The sequence below is a fragment of the Leuresthes tenuis genome, unplaced genomic scaffold, assembly GCF_036924035.1.
Source record: "Leuresthes tenuis unplaced genomic scaffold, fLeuTen1.0.hap1 SCAF_16, whole genome shotgun sequence".
Lineage (NCBI taxonomy): Eukaryota > Metazoa > Chordata > Actinopteri > Atheriniformes > Atherinopsidae > Leuresthes > Leuresthes tenuis.
Window position 1 is genome coordinate 30380056 of NW_027325370.1, and position 26588 is coordinate 30406643.

At 40.0% G+C, this 26588-nt stretch overlaps 1 protein-coding gene across 2 annotated transcripts in view; it reads left to right on the top strand.

Annotated features, from left to right (window-relative positions):
- LOC140272137 (nucleolar protein 4-like) overlaps positions 1-26588 on the top strand; it is a 163572-nt gene that overhangs the window by 76362 nt on the left and 60622 nt on the right. For both annotated transcript variants that reach the window (XM_072367486.1, XM_072367487.1), the window contains one exon: positions 20411-20564. In XM_072367486.1, coding sequence (XP_072223587.1) covers positions 20411-20564 — 154 coding nt within the window. The remainder of the gene's footprint in view (positions 1-20410; positions 20565-26588) is intronic.

Consider the following 26588-nt stretch of genomic DNA (forward strand, 5'->3'; position numbering starts at 1 on the left):
AAAGCTATGTCAAAAAGTATAGCTTACACAATGTTAGAGTAGAGACAGCGGAACTCTTTTTATAATTTATAAATTTCTATAGTTTTAAAGCTTTAATGTAAACAATTAGCTCATAGTGGAACTAATGAAATAAAGCCAATAGTTTTTGGCCACACACTGCCTTTATCAGGGATTAACAATTCAATTAATGTATATAAGTAATAGCATAACATAGCTAGCATTGCTACTTCTAGCTATTATTAGCAAGAGGCTAATAAACACACTAATTCACATTAGGCTATTGCTATCTGTTTCATTGCATGCATAATACTCAAGACACTGACATGATGGCATAGTGCATACCTATATCTTTTGTCCTTTTCTCTTTTTCTTATTCTTTTCCTGAACTGGGCACCTGGCAGCTTTTTCATTTGTGTGAATAACTCATGGGCTGACTGTACTTTAGACGCTTGAGCCGTGAAACGGCTTCTCTTATCCAACATAATGCACAACACTCATTAAAATTACCTTTAAACTCTATGCTGCTGTCCGAGCAAAATTCAAAGAAAAAGCTTGCATTGTGACCTTACTGGGTGCTCAACACCAAAAGCAACAAAATCAGTTACATATGTAGTACAAATGGCTTTGGTTGCAGTAACACTTTAATTTCAAGTAAGTACCAACATTCTATCTATTTTCGCCTTGATGAAAGGGGTAGCTACAGGTATGTGGGAGCCTGCCTCTGATCCTGCTTCACTCTTGCAGTCCTCGTCAACTAAGTTTTGAATACAGGCAAGAGTGACATCTGACATCAGAAACATGATTTTAATTTGCAATCTTTGTCTCTGAGCTTGTAGTGTCCCTACAGCCACAGTATTATGGTGTTATAGACCATAGACCAGAGGAAAGAATATCCAAGAGCCGTGCAAGAGATTACTCTTACTTTTTCGAACTTGCTGAAAACCAGACTCAGCCCTCAGTGAACAAATAGGATTTATACTTTCAGCAAAAGATATTACTGTAGATGTGTCATCTCCCTCTCACACAAACATAGACTCAGACTATCAATATGAATATTTGTACATAGTTACCATACCATCAGTCAGTGCACACACACAATTTGCTTATCTAATGTCAGAACAAGGTCAGTATCTGTTTAGAAATGAATATAATAGTGACCCTCCTCCCTGTCTGTTTCTGTCTCTCACTCGGTTTCTCCATCACTGTGTCTCTCTGTATTTCTTGCCATGACATTTATGGACCTACTTTTCTTCTGGTCATTTACTCCGGGCTGCCTTACACTGAATACACACACACTATCAGGGGGTTGAATATTCTCCAATTATTTTAAACACCGTATATGTGTGTTTGCATTGTGCTGTAGGTATGTAACTGGAGCAGTGCCTGGCTGTCTGTGGTTATATTTCTGCATGTACTTCCTTATAATCAAGGCAGCTGAGATGTTCTAAGAATATAGAGTTTAGATTTGCAATGAGGTATTCATTATTTATGGAGCTGAAATGGCATATTTGTATGCTCCTCATATTCTGTTACTGGAGCTTTTCTCAGTCTATTGCTAATGGTAAAATGTCTTGGATCATCTGAATTTGTTGTCTTTAGTTGATCCTTGATTTTGTTCAAATGTCTGCATGTAGTTTACATGGGGCCATATCGTCCAAGTATATGTGGTCTCTCTCTTCTTGACTGAGGTGCACACAAAAATAGGTTAATCTTAGCATGAGTTCTTAATGTGTTTTGTCTTAATTTTGTCAGCATAAATGAACTGATGCATCCTTGAGCTGAAATTGCAGTTTATTGGTTTAGGGTATTCAGGTTTCTAACATATGTGCAGAGACATTTTTTTTTGGCAAATATAAAATGATTATTTCTGGATTTCCTTAATAGAATGGATTATCACAAGTAATATTAGATATCAATTCTGAATCTTTAATTTATAATACTTTTTAATGCTACTCTCCAGTAGGTGTTGCTTAATCCATTATTTAACATGCTGCTCTGATAAATGATCACAAAACATAAAGCATGATTATCAAAATCTCCCATCACCAATGTCTGTTGAAAGATGATGATGAAAAAACGCTTTGATTGCCAGTTACATGATCTTTGTGATATGTTTTTTTTGCGGAGACTAGCTTCCTCCATCAAAAAAGGAAAAGAAAAAGTGGGATGTGGAAAACACTATATTTTGTATACTGATGTGATCAGATTCTCTGAAACAATGTCGTAGAAGATACAAAAACCACCATGTATATGAGTTGTTTGAACAGACTTCATAGGTAAGGTTTTAGCTTTTTGCCAGCAGTAGCAGGCCTTACTCAAATGCTTGCTTGGTGAGCTCTGAATGATGTATCGATAAAATTCCTGCTGAGAACTTATCGAATGTTTTGAGTAATTCAAATAACAGAGACTTTGTGAAACACTTCTGTGTGGAGTTTAATTGCACTCAGAGGCTTAACTACAACATTGAATTCATAGGGAAGGCATTAGGCCTTCAAGTGAAATTAAAATAATAAGCTCAATAATTGTTGGTCTGCATATTCCGTAGTGAAAATTACTACTTTAGAATGAAAACATTCAGCGTTGCATCCAAAAACACTGCGAGAAAGTGCTTAAGACTGGTCAAAAAGGAGGAGAGGACAGAAATGATCACCACCCTATTGTCATGTGACTTGTCATTGTTACCCTTCTGAACATCCCATGCATTTGCATTCAATAAAGGTCAGTAGCAGCCTATTGATTGTGGCTGAAAATCTCAGTTGTACTGTACAAGGCTCTTTATAACCTGAATGGCAGACAGGACTGCAACCCGCTGATGCTGACAAAAGATTTTATATTTGTCTTCCTGCCTACTTGTCTGGAAAGGTTCTCTTTCCTTCACTTTGTTTTCTGCTTACTTTCCACTGTATGTCTCAATCTGTCACCCAGAGCTCTACCTCTAAACCATGGCCAGTCTTTCTTTGTTTGAATGCTACTTATAGTTCTGCAGTAAATGTCTGTGCATCAGTGATTAAACCCTCCACCCTTCTGCAGACACATACAAAAAACACACATGCACCTTCTTCCTAGTGCTGGTTTTCTCAGCAATCAATATTTTGCAGTGAGGCTACTCAGTTTGCTGCCTAATAATCCATGCACTGTGTGTGTATGTGTGTTTGCCTCTTATCAATATCTTCACCTCTCCCTCATGCCTGAAATGATCCTCTCCTCTTCCCTTCATCCGTTATCCATCTCTGTGACAGAGATGCAATTAGAATGAGGTGCTGCTGTTGGACTGAGGGCTATGCCTCTTTCATGTGTACTGACAATTAATTCCTCTAAATCTACCAAGTCCTGGTCATGTTTGTACAATTGTGTTTAAACATTGTTCCTGTTACTATCTATATATCTTATAACAATACACTCCAGTCTATTTTAGCCATTACATGAAGAAGTATGCTATTGCATATCCATTGTGTAAGTGACAACAGCAGTGACCTTTTATAGTTATGACCTATTATAATTAGGTAGTTATGCTATCCTCCACCTCAGCCAAGCAACGTTTTCATAGTGAACTGATTCCTACTGTGACTAGCGAATGGTTAACTGGAACTGAGCATATTTAATGAGAAAATGTACTGATTCAAGACCATACAGGGTTTGCTGCTCTTTTTGTGTCTAAGTGAGTTTCTCATCCCTTGTGCTGTTAATTGAAGTGTGAGTGTGAATGATTGTCTGTTCACAGGTGGCATGACAAATGTTTGTCTGCTTCCCTGTTCCCTGTTCCTGCAGCTATACTTCAGATTATACCTGTTATTGTCTTTAGAAGAAAATGATTGAATATTTTGAATGAATTGTTTTCCTTGATATATTGATATATTTCTCATCTTAGTGGAGAAAAAAAATAACTTTACAGTGTGTGCTGGCTGAGCAATATCCTGACTGAACTGTTGAGATTCCCCATTCAGAGCCAAGAAATAGTGTGCTACTTCACAGCCTCCAAAAAGTGAACTATCTTTTTTACGCTTTAGGTTTCGTAAAAATTAAACAAACAAAATACTCACTTGCATTGATTTTGTGTTTAAGTGCAGATGTTTTTGCCATTCAACAGTTATTAATAGCAAGCCAACCAACTGATCGGGCAAACACTAACAGAGATGAATATGGCATCAGTTCTCTGGCCTCCTTCCCATCAGTCTAAAAACATTTGAAAATAACAAAAACATTTTGAAAATTTAAAAAATGTAACCTGAAAATATTACTATCACAGCTGGTGTTGACAAGTATAATGGTATAATGTTCCATTGTTGTTAAAAATGATTCCTTTACAGTCCCATTACAGCAGTATTGAAGCTGGGTCACAGGCACTGTTGCAGCATGGTGCTTGTGTGCAGTTGTAGGGTCCCAGTTTGAACCAGAAAATAAAATGACTGAATGAGTAAATGAGCCATGCACTGACTTGATTTTTTCAGTCACTTGTTTCCTAATTTCTTTTCATATTACCTTGATGTGGGTAAACTTAGAAAAGTAAGTCCCATCCTGGCACCCCAATATTAATATTACTCATCGCAAGATCTTAGAAGAGAGAGAAAAGTAAAGGTCTGATTTACTTTCTGATTTATATCTGGATTTGTCTTCGTTCCTTGTAAAATCCTGAACACTTTTACTTGAAAATCAAGTTATTCAAGAAAATTGTTTGGAATCACCGAACAGAGAATCACACTTGCACTAAAAGTTTTTAGAGGTGTGAATCTTCACTGGCCTCAAGCTTTGATCTTACTATGATTAGTCTGTTAATGATTGATTACATTTGGAGATGCATCACAGTAGACTACATTGTTAGATTAATGCATAACTGTAAATAGTTAAATTTTTAGGAATAAATGGAAGTCACTCACTGTATTTTGGCCTAGACCACTCACTCTTGCACTGCCTGCAGCGGGTACAAAACGCAGCTGCCCGTCTCCTCACCGGCAAACGCAAGCGTGACCACATATCCCCTGTCTTAGCTTCACTACACTGGCTTCCGGTTACTTTTAGAATAGATGTTAAAATTGTATTGTTTGTTTTAATGGCCTAGCCCCCCCCCAGACCGAGCTCCTTCATGTCCATGCCCCTGCCATAATATTGAGATCCTCCAATCAGCTGCTACTGGCCGCTCCTAAAACATGACTGAAAACCAAAGAGGAGCGAGCCTTTGTGGCGGCGGCCCATAGGCTCTGGACTACCTGCTCTGGCACATTCGATCTGCAGCATCATTTGAGGTTTTTAAATCCTCCCTAAAAACACACTTTTTCTCCCTGGCTTTAAATCAAGTTTAAGTGGATGCCTGGCAAAAAAGTATTTACTTAGAATTTATTTTATTCTATTTTATTTTAATTTAATTTTAACTTGTAATTTGTGGCCTTATATGGGTCACTTTTATCATCCTTACTGCTTTTAATCTGTACAGCACTTTAGTCAACCCTGGTTGTTTTAAATGTGCTCTATAAATAAGGTTTGAGTTGAGTTGAGGTACAACAAACATGAACACACATGAGATTCTGCAGTAAGATACATTCATACTCCAGGTTGTACTTCTGGCCAACAACATTATTGACAGAAGGAATCAGTGCTGGTATGAGTAGACATGTGGTGCAATGTTGATGATGTCAAGACTGCCTAGATCCCTGTGACAATGTTGATTATGATAACCTCTCAGTTTCCATGAAAACCAGCAAACATGATAACTAGGAAGCAGCCCTGCTAGAAAAGACAGGGGACCTGTTTTCACTTCTTAGAGCTGGGAGGGTGGAGTTGGAAAACAGTGGCTGTGTGGGAGGAGTTGAGAGCAGGAGTGGTGGTGGTGAAGAGGGAGGGGTTGATGGAGGAGGTGACAGGCTGATGTTGTAGTGACGACAAGGCAGCAGAAGATTACTATTGAGTTAGCCTGGTGATGAGATGGGGGAGGAAGAGGTTGAAGAGAGGCAGAAATTAGGGGAGATAAATGACAAGATGAGGGGATGGGGGATAGTGATTGTGGGGGGAGGAAAGTGGGTGGAAGGATGCCAGTTTGAAAGCTACCAGGGCTTTAAGGGTGCACCACCATGGCCTGTAAAACAAAGAGAACAAAGAAAATAAGCAGAATCTGGACCACATGCAAATCCACACATTTTAAAATGAAAAAAAGGGCTGTTGAAGAATTAACATAGTCTTATCATAGGGGCCACACCGTGGTGTGGTGTTTGGCACTCAAACCAAGGTTCCTGGTTGGAAGCTTTGCTGGGACCTTTTTGTGTGGGATGTGCATGTTCCCCTTGTGCCAATGTGAGTTTTCTCCTGGTACTCTGGCTTCCTGGTACTTCCGCTCCCCAACTTCTTGCTTATTTCTGTGTTGACTTTGTAGTGGACTAGTGACCTGTCTATGGTCACACTTAGTTGATGAAAATGAGCAACATTGAAAGTCTGAACAGAATTATTAACTTAGTTATTGAACTGTACCATTAGCTTTTCCACACATTTCCCATAGTCATGGCTGCCTAATTTCTGATGCTGTGCTATTCTGGGTTTTCAAAATAAAACACTATTGCTAGGTATTTGATATGTGCTTGCTAAGAAGTTGTTTATATGGGCTTGATCCTATATATTTATTTGGAAATGCAGAAGTTTTTGGATGTGGTGGAATGTGTTAGAGAGATTACAGCACTTCACAGTTGAAAGTTTAAAGTCTAAGTAAAGAAAATTAAGAGATTTGCATGGAAAGACTTTGTACATGTTAAAAAGTGCTGCTTAAAACATGTTAAAAGACAGAATGTTATTGTACTGAATTGCAGATGTAGGCCATTAAACAGTTTCTCAGTTCAGGATTTTATGGTTGATCTACAATTAAAGATTAATAAGTACAGCAGAGTAGAATTTAAGGCCAAAGTTTACCTTTCCCCCAACACAATCATTTTATAAGTAGGCCTTCAACAGTGTATTCTACAGTGTATTGAAGAAATCAACCATGACTTCTTGCTCTGCATCTAACAGTTAGCTAGCTAACTGTCTTGCCTTCATAATGGAAAAGCATATTTCCTGCACTGAAAGAATGGACTGACAACTTGGACTGATAACTAAATCACTTAATGTTTAGGAACATTGAGAATAGAATCTGATTCCTTTTCTTAAGAATAAAGTTCAAATTTGGCACCACCTCTGCAATTATTTGTGTTTGGCATATTGGATAATAATTAATTTTTCAGTGATGTGGAAAACTTTGAATGTTTATTTATTTCTCTTCTCATCAATTCATAGTGAAACATGACACTTTGGTGTAAATATTGTTTACATTACTAAATGGATCTTTTCAGTTGTAGAATGGTGTAGAAATTGTAAGAAAATACCTGGAAATGTTTGCAGCCAACTCAGGATCAAACATTTTCAATGAAGATGTGTTTTAAGAGACAATTTAGTTTCTGGGAAGAGGCAAAAACATGTAAACAGAAGAGAGGAGATGAGCACAGAGGGGAAGATATCATTTCTTCCGTTTGTCCGGTAGCTAACTCAATTAGCTTGGCAAAAGCATGAGACTAGATCCGGCTGTTCTACTCTGGAACTCTGGAAACGCTCACACTAAGGAACTGATATCGTCCTACAAATGCTTTTGCACTGATTTCTTTACATGTAGCAAGTAAGGAACAGATGTGTTGCTTTGCTTTCTGTCTTGTTAAACATATATAATTTTGTGAAAATTTAACATTTAACAATTTAACAAACATTCTACTGTCTGTTGGTACATAACATAAAGCAAAGATTTCCAGATCAGGGTTTGCATACCTCTACAGCAGTCGTGGGATTCATGGGAAGATTAAATTAGTAACCTAGCTAACTAGAAAAACAAAACAACAACAAAAGATTGCAAAATTATAAATGAGACTGAAAGCTATGATTATCAGACTATAGCTATAGGTTTTCTCCCAAATTCAAGGTACAAATGAACGTTTTCGTAATAAAAATATCTCTGTTGTTGTTAAAATGTTCAACTGCTGCCACTCACTGTACTAATGTATGAATATCAGCGCAGCACCAGCCAGTGCAGCTGCTTAATACCAAGTGGACATTCTGCTACAGTGTTTTGTGGAAGTACACTTGTAGAGTAGATTTTCCTGTAAACAATGTAAGCCATTCTACACTTCTCTGCAGAGTAGATTTTTGGGTGGAGAAACCAGCGGATTTAGACTGAATCACTTTAATTTCCCTGCTCCTCAATTTTTAGCAGAAGTTAATAGTTTCATTTTCACTTAATATTCCCTCTTCCCCACTTTTTATCCTCATTTTTCTGCATCTCTGCACAGCTTGAGATGCTCTCCTTCTAGTTCCTCTCTACTAACCAAAGCATGGTTCCCCTGCTCTGCTTTTCTGTCAGTTATATCCGCTACATAATTTTGTCTTGTTCACATTCAGCTTCACACCTCCTGCCTATTCTTGATCACTCATGAGTAGATCTTCCCTGCTCTTTGTCCATACCTCCTTGTACCAGATATAAACACATCAAGTTTCTTGAGATCCCAAAATCCTAATCATTTTCCACCTTTCTTCCTTCTACTCTTTCTTGGTTGTCTGTACAGATGCCTCTTTTGTTCCTTGATGAAAGTTTAAACATAGACTGGTCCTCTCACCTCAACCCTGGCAAAAATAGACAATAGCAAAAGGTATCTGTTAATTATTCATCTTGGTGCACTTTACTGCTTTACACCTAAACCACAATTGTAATTTTCATTGCTTTCAGTCCGCATCATATGACCTTTACATCAAAGAGCAACAAATTCATTAAGAGGAAAATCACAGCCTTTCTTTTTTTAAGGTGGATGGGTGGGAGGTCACTCAAGCAAATAGATTTTACTTCCTGTAATAACTGTTATACAGTTTTATTTTTTTAGGATAGATAGCTTAAAACAAATAAATAAAATACAACATTTCTGATGAATTTGTAGCCATGTATCTTGCTGCTGTCATACGCACATTGTACTATTTGAGATGTGTGTTTCTGCATAGATTCAAGTTGAGAAAAGTCAGAGCATAGGACTGAGGACATACCAGTTGAGCAATGTTAGGGGATAGAATATTTTTCTCAGAGCACCACGTGATACAGTGCACTGTAGCTGTAAAACTGATTTGGGATATGCACTTATGATTTTAAAGGGATTTTCATAATTGCTAGTCTCCATCAACAATCCAGTTGAAGCATAAAGTAGTTTGTAAATTCCTCACCTTATCTGTGGCACTCATCTTCAAGTCACTGGATTCTGTTGAGGATATAAAGGTGTAAAAAATACATTGGAAAAAACAAAGTAAAACAAAGCATATTTTCAGCAGTACAGTCAACATAGGCTGAAATGCAGACTGAAAAACTTGAGTAAGCATTTCTGTTTGCAGGACCTACGGGGCAGAACTTGTATAGTATGTATATCAATCATATTTCTTTGGATTTGTTTATAACATTGCAAACTATGTCTTAATACTAAAGACACTAGTGATTGTTTATTTTCATTTGTACGTTGATTGATCACCATGATATGTAAAGGGGATGCTGCATTGTTGAGCAGTTATTAAAACATTCTTCTTTGCATAATCGGCTCCAGGACCTCTAGAGTGGTCACAGAACTTTCTTTCTCTTCAGTTTGTTCAACTTCTTTGAGTATCCTGGCTCTGATGTTGCTGCCTCAACAGATGGCTTAAAGTATATAACACTGTCTGCGACAGACTTGAAGAAGATATGCAACATTGTGCTGGAGACACCGGGGGACCTAAATGTCCTCAAGAAGTTCACTCTGCTCTGTCCCTTCTTGTAGATTGCCTCTGTGTTGCATTTTCAGTTTAGTCTGTTGTCTAGATAATTTCCCAGATATCTGTAGACCTCTACCTCTTCTCCCAGCATAGAAATTGTATTTGGCCTATTCCTGATCCTCCTAAACTCCAAAGTCATCTCCTCTGTCTTGTTTACATTCAAGATGAGGTAATTATTCCCATGCCATGCCAGCAAGCTGTTGGCCAGTTTCTTCTACTCAGCCTCTTGTCCATAAAATACTTAATACTGAGTATTCCTGGAGATGGCATGGCATGGAGTTGTACCGGAAGCCTGAGGTGTTCAGAGTGAGAAGAAAAAAATGAGAAAACAGTCCCCTGAGGTCCTCCTGTGCTGCTAACCACCCTCTTCAGCACACAACCTTTCAGCCTAACAAACTGTGCTCTGTTTGTCAGGTAGTCAATATTCCAAGTGATTGTAGAGTCGTCCTCCTCTATATCCTGGAGCTTCTCACACAGCAGTGTTGACAGAATTATATTAAAAACACTGGAGAAATAAAAAACATAATCCTCACGGCGCTGCCTGCTTTGTCAAGATGAGAGTGAGAGATCAACCCCAGGATGACATGTAGACTGTATGGGCCTTGAAAGGTGCTTACTTGCATTATTAGGCGAGCCTGTAACAATGCATTTGGCAACAGCTCTGTAACATTGTACGATTTTTCCCCATGTTTGCTGATTAGTAATATTGGGCTTGGTTGTCTGAATTCTGTTATCCCAGTAGCTACTAACTTGCTCACATTGTCTGTAAGATTATTTACAAACATACTAGTGCTAAAAATCTGATGGATGTGGACCTGATTTTCGTAAGAAGTCAGGACAGTCCCATGTTTCATCAACACATAAATGTAGGAGCAGCTGATCTGCTGAAGCAGTTTTTAGAGTTGTAAAATCTTATATTTATAAGCATTTTATAAAGTCTCTCTCTGACAGCTATAAATCTTTTATGCTAATTTCTGCATTGTGATTGCATTAACCAGTTAGCACATACTTAGGAAGTTTTGCCAAGATGAGAGAACACACACATACTTACACATGAAAATGAATTTATGCACTGTTTGTGTCAATTTGTTTTGACCTAGAACCGTGTTCAATTTCAGTGGCGGCTCCTGACAAATTTCTCAGGGGAGGGCAATATTAGCGATGATGACTAAAGTGACCCGTTCAATGGGTAAATTAATAAGTAGCAAGTCAGCTGTTACACTAGTTTTTTTTCTGGTTAGCTCACGTTACCAACATCATATATAAGCGCTAGTTTGCAAGATAAATATTTTCCCTTTAGCTGCATTTGCCACATACTAGTAGGTAATCAGTTTACCTTCAAATACCTTTGAACATGTAGAGAGATATCTGCTTCACCATTAATTAAGACAGGGACTAAACAAGTTGAAAACATTAGTAGTATTTATTTACAGTTTTTGACTTTATTTTAGCATTGATTTCCCATTACAAATAGATACAATTTCTGTTGTTAATCAAAGACACCACCAGACTATTTACATTGATCAAACTATTTACGGTGTAACTCAATTGTTTACACTCGCATGCTGACCTTGAAAAGGACTAGCGCGTACGTGGCTACGCTAGCTTTTTTCACGTTACGTATCACGAAAGCATGTTGGGGCGAGCCCTCCCATAGAGGTACATAGAGATACATAGAGACTGTGTGGTAATGCCAGAAATTTGAAAAAAACTGATTTTACATTAGAGTCAATGGGAGCAGTTGGGGCGATTTTCAACCTGACCAAAATCATCATGGAGCACGGCCTTATGCTGATTGGACAGTGACATACAAAGCAGCTGAAACTGTCTAGAACTGTCACAACCACCATAACGCCGTGTAAATATATGTACATATATATTTACACGGCGTAACCTAATTTTCTCCTTTGGTGGTGCGTCGCCTGATCGCCCTTATGGACTAACCGCCTCTGTTCAATTTAGCACCAGTTTGAAATGCCCATCTCTAGTTGTTACTGCAAGTTAAGTAAATTAAATATTTCAAAGTAAGACAAGTCAAGGCATCTCTACAGTGATGACTCTGTACAACAGGCCATTTAGTGCGTAGTGTATATAGTTTAGACGCACACTGATTTTAATTTCCCTCGCTGATATAGAAGGAAACTCATTTAAGCCTCTTGTATACTCAATCTAATTCTTTTGGTCCTTACCTAAACCTCGTGACCAGTAGGTGAGGGTGTTAATAGAGCATTAAACAGTAAAAAACACTGACAATATTTAACTTGTGTTTTCCCCAAAACTGCATTTGCTTGGTGCCTTTTCTCTCTCTCTGTCACAGTCCATGTTCATGTCACAGTTTATGTTTAATCATGTTTTCAGGTTATGTTCTAGTCATGTTTTTCCCCTGTCACGTTAGGTTCACTCACGTCACCTGGCTCATTGTTCACAGCTGCACCTCATTCACTGATCACTCCCTCCACAGTATTTAGCCTCCTGGTTTCCTTTCAGTCACTGTAGAATTCTCACAAACCCTTCATGCCACAGAAAGATAAGTTTGGTTACCTGCCGCATAGCCTTGTTAATATAGCCATAGCCATAGTCATAGTATTTATTTTATAGTCGTGTTACCACAGTCATGCCACAGTTAATCATAGTCCTGTTTTGTTTGTCATAGTCTTTTTCCACGTTTAAATATTTTTGAATCTGGCTCTGCCGCGCTTTTTGTTCTTGCTTTTGCTCCTTGCTTTGTGAAATAAGCCTTTTGATTTTTGGAAAAGAGCTGCATCTGGGTCCTACCTCTCCACCAGTCCGTGACACTGTCACTGTGAATGCAAAAAATAAAATGATACAAGTTTCTGGAAAAAGGTATTTGTTCAAATAGAAAATAAATTATAGCATATCCACCTTTATATACCAGATTAGTGCTGAATGCTGTCCACATTTTCGGTCATCTTGAAATCTAAGTTTGTCTGAAAACAGGAGATTTATTTATTTTTTCTCATTTTTTTCTAACCAAAACAAACCCTGAAATGAAAGTAAAGTGCTATATTTTTTATCCTTTGTTGAAATAAAAAAATGATAGATAATAAAAACAGAGGAATGAAACAAACTACCCTTGTAGCTTGTATTCATCAAATATAGACCGAGTGGAATTATTTAAAAATTAATGGCTTGCCAGGAAAAAAAAAGATTTCTCTGCTATGCACATGGCATGTCTACTGACAAAGACAGATAAGTAAAAAAGCAAAGAAAAACTGGGATTAAACTAGTATAATCGGCTGAAAATAGTCAGATTCCAATAATTGGCTGATAAATGTGAGAATTCATGGTACAGTTTACCAGCTTATTGTGTCTGAAGTGAAAATGTGGTCAAATGAAAATAATTTACAAACTAAAAAATAAAAAAACAAATGAGCAAGAAGTATCTGATTTGTTGGGGATTTTTCTATTCGTGTGTTGTTCTGATAAGCTGCTGGCTAATGACTTCTTAAATCTCATAGAGTCTTTTAATCTTTCGCAGTCTGTTGCTGGTTCCACACATGAACACAGGCTCACACTTGACCTGGTTTTATCATGGGGGTTATCTGTTGATAATTTGGACATTTATGATGTAGTGTTCTCTGATTACATTGTTTTATTCAATGTCTCTCGTTCCTGTCTGGTTAAACCGCGTGCTCCTGCTTGGTGCTGAGGCATGTTTAACACCTTCATAGCTGCTTGGTTCTCAGCTGCTTTTAATGGTATTTAACCCAGGGTCCTCCGTATGTTTTGATACCGAGTAGTTGACCTGGTGGTTTCACTCCAATAGTGTATTAACCTTGGACATGGTGGCTCCAGGTGTTCCACAGCTACACATCAACCCTGCAGGGATGGGAATAGTTAAGAATTTAGCAAATCCTGTTCCATTATCGATATTATTATCGCTTATTGATTCGGTTCCTTATCGGTTTTCTTATTGATTTTCATATATATATATATATATATATATATATTGGTTAAAGCAACACTTTAATTTCAAGTAAGCACCAACATTTTATCTCTTTTCGTCTCGATGAAAGGGGTAGCTACAGGGGTCTTTCATTAATAATATTATTATTAGTGTTGTTATTAATAAGTGATCTGCTCAGACTCATGGGAGATGTGTTTGTTTCCTGTAATTTCTATAGTGATAGCGGCGCGCCAGAGAAATGTATATTATAATTTTTTTCAGCGTGAGAAAAGTGTGGTAGGAGTGCTTGACAAAAGAAAGAGAAGCGTGACTATCACGCTCAATGCGTGAGACTTGAGAGCCCTGCGTTATCTGGGACTTTTGAGATGGAAGACGCTGTTCCACAAGCTCCCGCACGAGAGTTGCCGCCATCGCTTAGCAGCGTTTCAAAGACTACATTTGTGCAAAGTAATTGCATGTGGTCAAATGTTTCAGCATGTTGGAGGTATTTCCCTCCTCTGATGTGATCAAAGCTCTGCACATGTTGCAACTGACCCTAGTATTGTCCTTTTTGGTGAAATATAATCAAACTTTGGAGCGCTTCTGTCTCAATGCCATGTTGGAAACATGAGCCAAAATACGAAGCGTACACATGACGTCATCATGCAAATGTGTCAGACGTTAGCAGAACCTATAAACAGGATTAACAATTCCACGGAATCGAACTACTGGGAGCTGGCTCTCTTCAAGAACCGGTTCTTGAGTCCCATCACTACAGCCCTGGCTGAATGACATCACTCCTACAGTCAGGCATACGTGCAGGAGAGCCGAGCGCAGGTGGAAAAAGGACAAGCAGGTGCAGGTGTTCTTTGACATGTTGAAAGATCATTTCATCAGACTGTCACAAGCCTTGTGATCTCTTCAGCACCATAAACTCTTTTCTTAATGTGCCCCAGTCTGCCAGGTTGGAAGCGTCTCCTGAAATTTGTGAGATCTTCTTCACTTCTTTGTTAAAAAAGTAACAAGCTCGCTCATCTCACCTCCCTCATATGACCCATCCATTTCACTCCCCTGCTCTGCTGTCTTCAATCTGTTTAATCCTGTGTCTTTCATCAAATTATTGATGATCCTGTCCCCCCTCACCTTTTTAAAGACATTTTCACTTTCATTGTACCTTCTGTCCTGACTATTGTTAATAACACCCTAACCACTAGTGTGGTCCCCATGGTTTTAAAACATGTTGTAGTGCAACCACTGATTAAAATTTCTTCAAACTTCAGGCCAATCTCCTCAGGATATAAAAAATCCCGAGGAGATTGGCCTGAAGTTTGAAGAAATTTTGTCTTCCTGTAACTATAAGCTTTTTTAAACAGTAGTGGTATTCCTGAAGTGTTCCAGTCTGGGTTTAAAAACCTTCACAGCACAGAATCTGTACTTTGAAAGGTTTTTATTTACATATTTTTAGCTGTTGATTGTGGTTATTGTGTTGTGCTTGTGCTTTTAGACCTGACTGCTGCCTTTGATATAGTGGACCATAACGCTTTAATTTCCTTTCTTGAGCTCTGTGTGGGCATTAAAGTTGCAGCCTGGCTGAGAGATGTTTATGTCTGGGTCTTAATTAATTTGTGACTTCTACATAGCTCAGGAGGAAGAGCAGTTGCCCACCAATTGGAAGGTTGGTGGTTTGAATCCAGGTCACTTGTCAAAGCATGTATTTGGCAAGACAGTGAACCCCATGTTGCCTACCATCCATCGTTGTATGAATGTGTGTGAATGGAGTAGGAAGCGCATAGCTGTATAAACTAAGACGTGCTGTGTGGGTGAATGTGGCATGTAGTGTTAAAAAGTGGTCAGCTAGATTAGAAAAGCGCTACACGTGTCTATTCTCAGACCCCTCCTTTTCTCACTTTACTTGATCTGAGAAAACATGAAATTTTTTTCTCAAATTTACATTACATTCCCTTCAAACAGGGTCATTCTCACGCTGTCCAACCAGGCATCCAACAATTAAAATCTCTCAATGACATCAAGCATGGACAATGTTAAACTTCTTGAGCTTTAATGACAAGAGAATTGAGGTTATATTGCTTTGTCCAAGTGTTGACTTGGGCTTTTTGACGCAATATGTGAAATCCACTGTTACCAAACCGTGACTTTAAATTGGACTAACAGATCAGCTGACAAGCACAGCTTTTTTTTTCAGTTGGGCCTAATAGCCAAAATAAAGTCTGTTTTGTCAAGGTTTTATTCCAACTTGTCTCGACTACTGTAACGTTCTGTATGTTGGGGTCAGCCAATGCTGCTGCTCGCCTTTTAACACAAACACACAGGCAAGAGCACCTCCCTCAGCTCCCAGTGCGTTACAGAACTCCACCCTACATCTCTGACTTGCTTCAACTGTACATTCATTCACAGCCATTAAGATCAGCTACTCTTAGCTATCCCAAAAATGAGGCAGATATTCAGAGGGGGTTGGGTTTTCGTGGTTGAAGGCCAAAACTATGGGACAGGTTGCCAATATGTACTAGGCAGGCCTCTTCACTACCTGTTTTTAATAGTTTTTTCCTGTTTCTGTTTTCCCTGGCATTCAACACAGCATGAGTTTATGTTTTATGTTTATTGTGTCTTTTATTTTTTTTCTAATTATTTTAGTGTGCAGCTCTTTGGTCAACGATTCTTGTTTTTAAATGTGCTTTGTAGATAATGTTGGATTTGATTGGATTGGCTTTGATGTCATAAAGTGCTAAGATGTGGATTTTAGAGCAGAATGTAAGACTCTGCTCAGGACATCTTCAGTGGTCTTACAGAAGTAAATGATGACAGGAGCATATATTCCACCTGGATTTTAGTCCTTTTTTTTGCTGTGAATTTTCATGTGTTGAAGAACAGTTCAGTGATGCAGTAACTTTGAAGCCTTTCTATTTAATGAGATAGCTCCCTGCGAAGCATGGCTGCCTCCTGTTGTTGTTGGTGTGTGCAGTCATATCAGCTAGTAGCATGCCTGGCTGCTGTGTGAAGGCTGACTCAGTGTGATGAGTCCAGGGAAAGTCCCTGTCCGACAACCCTCTTTAATGGACAGATATGGGTCAGTGCTGCCTCATGGACTCAATGCAGCAGCCACGGGTATATTTTTTAATTTAAACTGAATTTTCCTTCAAGGTTTCACCTTTTAATTAATTTTGCAGTGTAGACCAAGGTCCCATTTGGATTTAAAAAGCTAATAAACACTGATTTTTAGATTGAACACACCTATTTTTCATAATAAATTAATGCACAAGCATTGTTTAATATGATAAAGTCACTCTACAGTTTAGTTAAAACTACTCATTTGGGTTTTACTCTTCAACAGAGCGGAGGAAAATAAGGTCGATCATCATGCGACCATGACTGACATCATGACTGAAAATTTTGTAATGAATCGTGATATTTAATCAAATATCGAGTTAAGGTAATCATAATTTAATCCCAAATTCCCTCCAAAGGAAGGATTTTAAATATTCTATCAAATATTCCATCCATCCATTTTCTATACCCACTTAATCCAATTTAGGGTCGTAGGGGGCTGGAGCCTATTGCAGCTGTCATTGGGTGAGAGGCAGGGTGCATCTGGACAGGTCGCCAGTCCATCGTAGAGACAAACAAGCCAAACAACCATCCACGCTCACTTTCACTCTCGCTCCTAGGGACAATTCAGAGTCACCAATTATCCTGACATGCATGTTTTTGGGCGGTGGGAGGAAGCTAGAGTGCCCTGAGAGAACTCATGCATACATGGGGAGAGCATGCAAAGAAGGCTTGCGACGGGATTTGAACCAGGAACCCTCTTGTGAGGTGGCGGTGCTAACCACCACACCACTATATAGTAGGGGTGTGACAATACACTCAGCTCACAAGACAAGACAAGACACGATATTGGGTTCACGAGAACGAGACGAGACGAGATTTTAAGAAAACTACCATGACAAAATATATGACTGGACCAACAGACTTTTATTTATTTGTTTTATTATAACTTTTTACATGCATGATGTAAGCATGAGCTTTTAATAAACTTCTACTTCCACAAATTGAAACTAAAACTAAAATTTATAAAAGTTCAAATAAAATAAAATATTTTTAAAAAAAATTTCAAGTGCAAACAATATTATGAGCAAAACCACGGTGTACGGCATTATTTTCATACAATGCTTGCATATCGTCCGTGTCTTATCACTTACTATACTGCCATTTATCATTTCCGCCGGGTACCCAAAATGCTGCCAAACAAACGATTTGAAAGTGGCGGGGGCATCTTCAATGGTAATACTGGTATTTTCCGACATCATTCTGGCTGCTTGCTGCTTCCTTTCCTTCTACTCCTCTTCTTCTTTTCCTTCTCCTTCATTACTGCCCCCACAGGTCACAAATAGAAGTTTGGATAGCTCACAAATCTCGTGAGACAGATTTTTAACGCGACGAGAAATAGCTCGCGAAGTCTCGTTGCACTCCTACTATATAGCCAATGCAAATTACATTAAGTCCAAATTTATTATCGCCTTACCAACCAAGCCATCCCCTTTAAGAAAGTGGCCTTGTGGATAGTGTGGGTGGGATGTAGCTGTTTTGTAATACAGGATGCAGCTGTAATACAGAAGTCTTAAATTACTCATAATTATTCAGATGGGCCCATGTTTCAGAATAGCTGTTATCTAAATATTGTTCACTGTGTTCAGTGTTTTAGAAGTGAAAATAAAGACCAAATTGATGTGTCCGTGAGCCATGTGCGTTTCACCATCACTGCTGACTGCTGATGGACTCAGACAATGCCAATGGTGTATTACACACCTAAAATACAATTGAGACAATTGAGAATGAAGGCTCTGCCTCCCATTCTACTTTTAGAAACTCTGGGAACCGGTCATGAAGAGCTTTATATGTGAGGAGAAGAATCTTAAATTCTATTCTGAATTTAACAGGGAGCCAATGAAGAGAAGCTAAAGCTGGAGAAACATGATCTCTCCTGTTAGTTCTCATCAGAACTCTGGCTGCAGCATTTTGGATCAACTGGAGGCTTTTCAGAGAATATATGGGACAGCCCAATAATAAAGAATTACAGTAGTCCAGTCTTGAAGTAACAAATGCATGGACTTGTTTCTCTGCATCACCCTGAGACAGGATGTTCCTGATTTTGGCAATATTACGAATGTGAAAGAAGGCAGTCGTAGAAACCTGTTTTATATTTGCGTCAAAGAACAGATTCTGGTCAAAAATAACTTCATGGTTCCTCACTGTAGTACCAAAAGCCAAGGAAATACCATCTAGAGTATAGCTAGACAATTTCTCCCTGAAGCACTGAGGTCCAAAGATAATGACTTCAGTTTTGTCTGAATTTAGAATTTTGTTCTGAGTCATCCAGGTCTTTATGGCTTTAAGACAGGCTTGTAGTCTGACCAACCTATTGGTTTCATCTGGTTTCATTGATAAGTACAGCTGAGTATCATCAGCATAGCAATGGAAATTTAAGCCATGTTATGTAATAATGTTACCTAATGGAAGCATGTATAAAGTAAAAATAATCGGTCCAAGCACAGAACCCTGAAGAACGCCATGACGTACTCTGGTGTGCATGGAAGATTCTTCATTTACAAGAACAGGCGACGGTAAATATAAACACAGCTGAATTTTAATTTAGAAAAAATGACACGTGCTGTCAATTTTGTGTGCTATGTTATTCTTTATCCATTAGCTCTTGCTTCATCTTGTTCATATTGTATGGCAAGTTGGACCTCTCACTGAAAATTTAGCAGTAAGTCTTTCTGTCATTTTTATCTGGATCTGGTCCTCTTGTCAGATAGATTATTACCTCGACTTTTGTCTTTGCAGGTACATAGCCTATATGTGCTAAACCCAACTTTAGTGGCAATTTTCTGATATGAACACCATGCTTTGGGTTCCCTCAGGAAGTGTTGCTTGTCATAACCAACATTCTAAAAAAGAGAAGAGTTTACTGAAAGAAAGGCTGCTCAGACTTGAGTAGCAAGCATCTCAGTGGGATGCTTTGCTATCAGCGAGACCTGCGGGTGTTACACACTGAGCAACATTGGGCATGTTGGGTTTGATTTGCCTGTCTGCTATTTTGGTGACCCGTACTTCATATTTTCTCTGATCTTGGGGCAGCAACAATTGCGGCTGCCTCCACGTAGGCCTTCACTGAAAAAGCAGCGAAAAAAGGGTTGAAAATAGCTTAATTTAAAAGTGGATGAACAGGTTATTAATGAAAAAGTTTGGATTTCATTGGTTCCTGTTTGTTTATTTTGTCTTTCTAATAAAGTTTTCATATTGATACTTGAAAGAAGAGTCATGCTTAGATTATTTTGTCTTTCAATAATACTTCATAATGCATGTTTTTTTTTCAGGAATTTTGATTCCTGCCATAAGATGTTTTACACAAATCCCGGATAATGTTAAAAGGACAAACTGTATTTAAAACAGTGGAGAATAATTGAAAGAGATTTTTCCAATGAATGTAGAATTTATTTGTCATTCATCTGACACAGTGTCAGATATTTTTTAGTTTCCTATCAATTTCACAAATATCTTAATTTCACGAATCTTAAGCACTTGTAACTCTACACTTATGCTAGTTTAATACTTCAGGATCATTATTTACTTTCGCATGTCAAAAGAGGAAAAAAGAAAGTATAACCTCTAAAAATGTGGGGTGTCTTTTTTTCTGGTCAGGATGACAGTTCACTGAGCAGCGACGAGGAGGTGGACATGAGCAAGCCCACGTGGCTAGTAGCTGATCTGGGAGCAGTTTCAGACCGGAGCCCTCCAAGCCGTGGAGAGAGGATGCGCCACAGTCCCCAGAACACACTCAGCAAGGAGGATGACGGTAAGAACCACAAAACAAATACAACCCATCAGGTGGAAAAACATCAGTTTCTTAGGAATTAAGAAAACCAGACTTGTTTTGTTTGTGGATATTAGAAATAACTTTTTAACCAAGTAGATGACAAAATGTTTTTGAACCTGTAATTGACATAACACATCTTGGATGAGAAATCCTTTTTATGAAATGAGGGGAAACTTGCATCCTGTAGGGAAAGTTAACAGGGGCGGTGGTAAAAGCACTAAGATAATTATTTTCATGCAATTATACACCAATGAAAATTATTCTAAGTTCTGAATATCACGTTGCAATTTTTTTTCCATTAAATGTTACACACCAGACCTTAATTTTTAAACTAATTTTGGTCTAGTTTAATGTGTGTTATATATCTGTAGGTATTGATATCATGTCATTCTTAAGCATTACTTCAGCTTTCAAAATAATTTCTCTCCACTTATCGATCTTCAGTAGCATCAGAAACTTCAAGGTGAATGCACAAGCAAGCCAGCAGTCACAGTTTTTGTTATATTTTACCACAACTTGGAGATATAGACTCGAACTCTTAAAGAAATATTAGCAACGATAAAAAACGATTGCTGTCTAATTTTACTTTGCTTTCAAAACATCTTATTTAGCTATTTATCAGAAAGCTCATTTTGGCAAGATTTGTGGGGAAAAAAACCTGTGGTGCTGTATGTTCCTTTGCTTTCCAAACACTGGAGCAGTGATAAACTGCTGTTTTATTTCCTGTGATATCACTGCACCTCGCCATAAGTATTTTGATGTGAAGCAAGTTACATGTAAGACAAACATTCAGCATGGTACAAGGTACCATGTGTGTATACAAGGACTGTGGTGTTTTGTGAACACTCAGTCTGTCTGATGGCTCTTGAGATCAGCTTCTGGAGGAAACTGACAAAGCAAATCCAGTTTTAATTGCAGGGTGTCTCACTTAAGGTTCAAATTTTTTTATTTTTTTAAGTTATTTCTCTCCTTGTAGTATTCTGTATGGCTTCATAAAAACAGTTTTCTCTTTGAGATCATTGAAATGTCAGAGTGCTGCCTTCACTTCTTGTAGAAGCCAGCAGAGAGTTGCAGGTGTCAAAAGGCCACAATATTCAGGGCAGCTGTCAGGGAGTGTTGAAGTGCCTTTTCTGCCCAGATATATTCCAGTCCAAAATTAAGAAAAACAAGAAAGGAAATTTAATCAGGTTCTTTTTAAATTTATTCTTGAGTGAAACTATTTAATTTGGACTAACTAATTTCTTAAAAAAACTGTTTCATAGTGTTTACAATAATTTTGTGTTCTGATTTTCTGTTTTCTTTTTATATTCAAATGAGTGTAAGAGTTACATGTGATAGAATAGAATAGAAAAATTCAAAATTTGTCAAGTAGCTCAAAATTTGTTCTTAAAAAAACAAAACATTTACAATTATTGTATATTATAACAATAGCAACAATAACTATAAATGAATACATGAATAAATAAATTTGAGAAAAACTTCAAAGTCGGCAATCGCTGTTAAAAATCTTATGGCTGTGGGGACAAAGGACCTCCTGAACCTCTCAGTCCTGCAGCGCAGCGAGATGAGCCTCTAACTGCAGCTGCTCCTCTGTTCTGCAAGGATGCTGTGGAGAGGATATTTATTGTTCTCCAAAACAGAATATAATTTCCTCCTCATCGGTTGCTCCACCACAGCACTGAGAGGGTCTAGCCTTCTGCCTACCACAGAACTGGTCTTTTTCACCAGTTTGTCCAGGCTACAGTTTTTGTCTGTAGTGCAACTCCCCCAGCACACAACAGCATAGAAGTGCACTCTCAATGATAGTGTGAAAAAACATGCATATCATATCACTACAGACATTGAAGGACCTGAGCCGTCACATGAAGAAGAGCCGGCTCTAGCCCCTCCTGTACACTGCTTCTATATTGGCAGACCACTCCAGTTTATTATCCAGTACCACCCCGGGTATTTGCACGTCTGAACAGTCTCTATCTCCCCTCCATCAATGCAGGCTGAGTGGTATGGAATTTTAGATCTTAAATCTACCACCAGCTCTTTGGTCTTGGTAGTGTTCCAATTTTTGGTCCAGCCATTGAAGGACTCCACAAGGTCCCTGTGCTCCTTCTCCTGTCCACCGCGCGCAGATGACACAACAGCCGTATCATCAGAATACTTCTGTATGTGGCAGGACTCCGAGTTCTACCTGTCCGATGTCTGATGTGTACAGGGTGAAAAGAAAAGGAGCCAAAACAATACCATGTGGAGCCCCAGTACTGCATTCTAGTGTTCCAGAAACACATCTCCCCATCCTGACATACTGTGGCCTGGCAGTCAGATAGTCTTTAATCCACGATGTCAGGGAGGGGGCCACACCCATACTGAGAAGCTTGTCTTTCAATATGGGAGACCGTGTGGTGTTGAAGGCACTGGAGAAGAATATGAGTCTCACATATGAACCAGGCACATCCAGATAAGCATATGTCTGATGCAGCATGTACAGAATCACGTCTTCTACTCCTATGTGTTTCTGGAAGGCAGACTGGAGGGGGTCAAGATCCTCAGGAACCTGCAATTGCATGCGACGAACAAGGAGTATCTCCAAGGTCTTCATGATATGAGATGTAAAAGCCAACGATCTGTTCTCATTCAGCGCCCCCGGTTTCCCTAATTTTGGCACCGGTATGAGACAAGAAGTTTTCCACAGCATTAGGACTTTTTCCATCTTAAAAGCCTCTGAAGAGGGATTGCTAGTTGACCAGCACAGTCCCTCAGAAGCCTTGGACAGACTCCATCTCGGCCTGCAGCCCTCCCTAACTGAAGTCTCCTGAGCTCAGCTCCAACCTCCTCTATAGTTAGACAACGAGGTTGTAGCGGAGGGATGGCGACAGGAGTGATGTTGCTATCAATCATAGAGATAGGGGTAGAGGTGCAGCTTGGCTCAGGAGGCCTGGCGGAAGAGGTTGCCGCAGAGGTGGAGGTGTAGCTGGACTCAGTAGGCCTGGTGGTGGAAGCTGCCGCCGAGGTGGAGGTGAAGCTGGGCTCAGGATGCCTGGTGTCTTTTTAAGCTCCTGTTGTACACTCCTCCGCCTTTCTCCATCCCCAGTTTGGAACGCCCTCTTTTTCTAGTTCAGGAGGTCTTTGCTGTCACTGGTGATCCATGATTTATTATTTGGATAGCACCGTAAGCTTGTTTTATAGTTGAGGCATTGCTCATGGCACACATGGTGCATGACGTCAATATGACGTATTTCTGCCTGGCGTGCATAGAACGACAAACTGGATGGATCAATTAAAAAACAGGCTCAGCGAGGAAGTGCATCTGTACAGGCACCTGTACGACACTGCACTGAAACAGCATAAGCAAGTAAAACAGCAAACCGATCTATTATTATTATTATTGCATCCTGAAAGGCAACGATGATTCCCAAGTGTGTCCATTGAAGCACACTATTTCATGACAAACAAACAAAGAAAAGATAACACAGTAGACTTAAAAGTTCTATAACAATGTTCTATGTACTATATCAGACTATAATGCTAATAACACAACTATTGAAATTTGAAGGCTCATCGTCTATGGAGGCTCATCAGCTATTATGAAAGTAATGGGTGAGAATGCTCAGGTATTTGGAGGTGAGATGGGCATCATCAGCCTATTGAAATTTCAACTTCTGTAGGCTCATCAGCCAGTATGTAATTATGTGAGAATGCTGATCGTTGATGACAGTGCTACTCCTCCTGCCCTTGACGGGGGCATTGTTTTCTTGTCCACTTTCATCGTTGTAGAGTAGTTAGTGGTAACCTTCATGTAGCACCAACACCTCTGTGACCGAGAAGATTGCAACCACTGGCACATCGACTCGTGCCACTATATATGGCCGTCATCAACACGAAGCTGTACTGGGTCCTTTAAAGTCCTGACTGAAATCAGTGTCCCTACAGACGTTAACGTAGTCTGTGATGGTGCTGACCCTCCTGCTGACCCTGATCAATGGACATTGATGGTGTCAATGTCCATTTCTTCTTCCTCCAGCAGTACAGCCCCGTCTGTGACATCAAAGCAGTCTCTCAATGTATCACTCGCTTATGGTGACCACTTCCTGAAAGATCCGGTAGTAACAGGAAGTGTTTGTACACAAGGTCTGTATGTGGGTTGTAGATAGACCACGCTGTGATCAGATCTACTCAGTGGTGGAAGAGACACTGCCCTGTAAGCCTCCTTCACATTAGCATAAAACAGATCTAATGTCTTTTCTCCACGTGTTGGACAGTCCACATACTGTCCAAAGCCAGTCAGGCAGGAGGATAGAGAGACGTGGTTGAAATCCCCTGTGATTGCAATGAATGCCTCAGGATGGGGCAAGCATGGGTCTGTATCCTAGCAACGGCGTCATGCATGACGTCACATGCCGTTGTTGGTGCTGCCCTCGGTAGAATGTAAACAACGATGACGACTATATATGGGAACTCTCTGGGCGCATAGAACGCACAGAAACCAACTGACAGCAGTTCAGTGTTTGGACAACATACCTTCTCCTTTACGGTTACATTCCAGGGGTTAACCCATCTCTGATTAAAAAAACAGGATAATACCCCCGCCTTTCCGCTTACCGCTCATACTCCGGTCACGATCCGCTCGTATGGCTGTGAAGCCGGGTATGTCCACACATGAGTCTGGTGTGTTGTCGTTCAGCCAGGACTCAGACAGACAGATCAAACTGCTCTCAATGTACAATTGTTGGTTCCGCATAAGCGCCTCTAGCTCATCACACTTGGTTTGGTAGCGAGTTAGCGTTTCCCATAATCACAGAGGGCAGAAAAGGCTTGTACCTCCACCTCCTGTTGTGCCCCTTTGCCTTTCGTTTTGCTCCAGCTCTGCATCCACGGTACAGCTTTCTGAGTTCGGTCGGAATTGGATGTTTAATTCCACGTCCAATCCTTGACAGTGCCAACAGTTCTTCTCTTGTGTACACTGCTCTGCTGATAGCAGTGCACATTGTCAAAAAATTAAAATAAAACGAAATGTAAATAAAAAGATCACTCCTCAGCCTCCCTGGTAAGGTCTATTCGGGGGTATTGGAGAGGAGGATCCGTCGGATAATCGAGCCTCGGATTCAGGAGGTGCAGTGTGGCTTTCGTCCTGGCCGTGGAACAGTGGACCAGCTCTATACCCTCGGCAGGATCCTGGAGGGTGCATGGGAGTTCGCCCAACCAGTCTACATGTGTTTTGTGGACTTGGAGAAAGCGTTCGACCGTGTCCCTCGTGGAGTCCTGTGGGGGGTGCTCCGGGAATATGGAGTGCCGGACCCCTTGATAGGGGCCGTTCGGTCTCTGTATGACCGGTGCCAGAGTTTGGTCCGCATTGCCGGCAGTAAGTCGGATACGTTTCCGGTGAGAGTTGGACTCCGTCAGGGCTGCCCTTTGTCACCGATTCTGTTCCTAACTTTTATGGACAGAATTTCTAGGCGCAGCCAGGGCGTTGAGGGTGTCCGATTTGGTGACCTCAGAATCGGGTCTCTGCTTTTTGCAGATGATGTGGTTCTGTTAGCGTCGTCAGGCCGTGACCTTCAGCTCTCACTGGAGCGATTCGCAGCCGAGTGTGAAGCGGCTGGGATGAGAATCAGCACCTCCAAATCCGAGACTATGGTTCTCAGCCGGAAAAGGGTGGAATGCTCTCTCCGGGTCGGGAATGAGATCCTTCCCCAAGTGGAGGAGTTCAAGTATCTCGGGGTCTTGTTCACGAGTGAGGGACGAATGGAGCGGGAGATTGACGGGCGGATCGGTGCGGCGTCTGCAGTGTTGCGGGCTCTGCACCGACTCGTCGTTGTGAAGAGGGAGCTGAGCCAGAAGGCGAAGCTCTCTACTTACTGGTCAATCTACGTTCCCATCCTCACCTATGGTCACGAGTTGTGGGTAGTGACCGAAAGAACAAGATCGCGAATACAAGCGGCCGAAATGGGTTTCCTCCGCAGGGTGTCTGGGCTCTCCCTTAGAGATAGGGTGAGAAGCTCAGTCATCCGG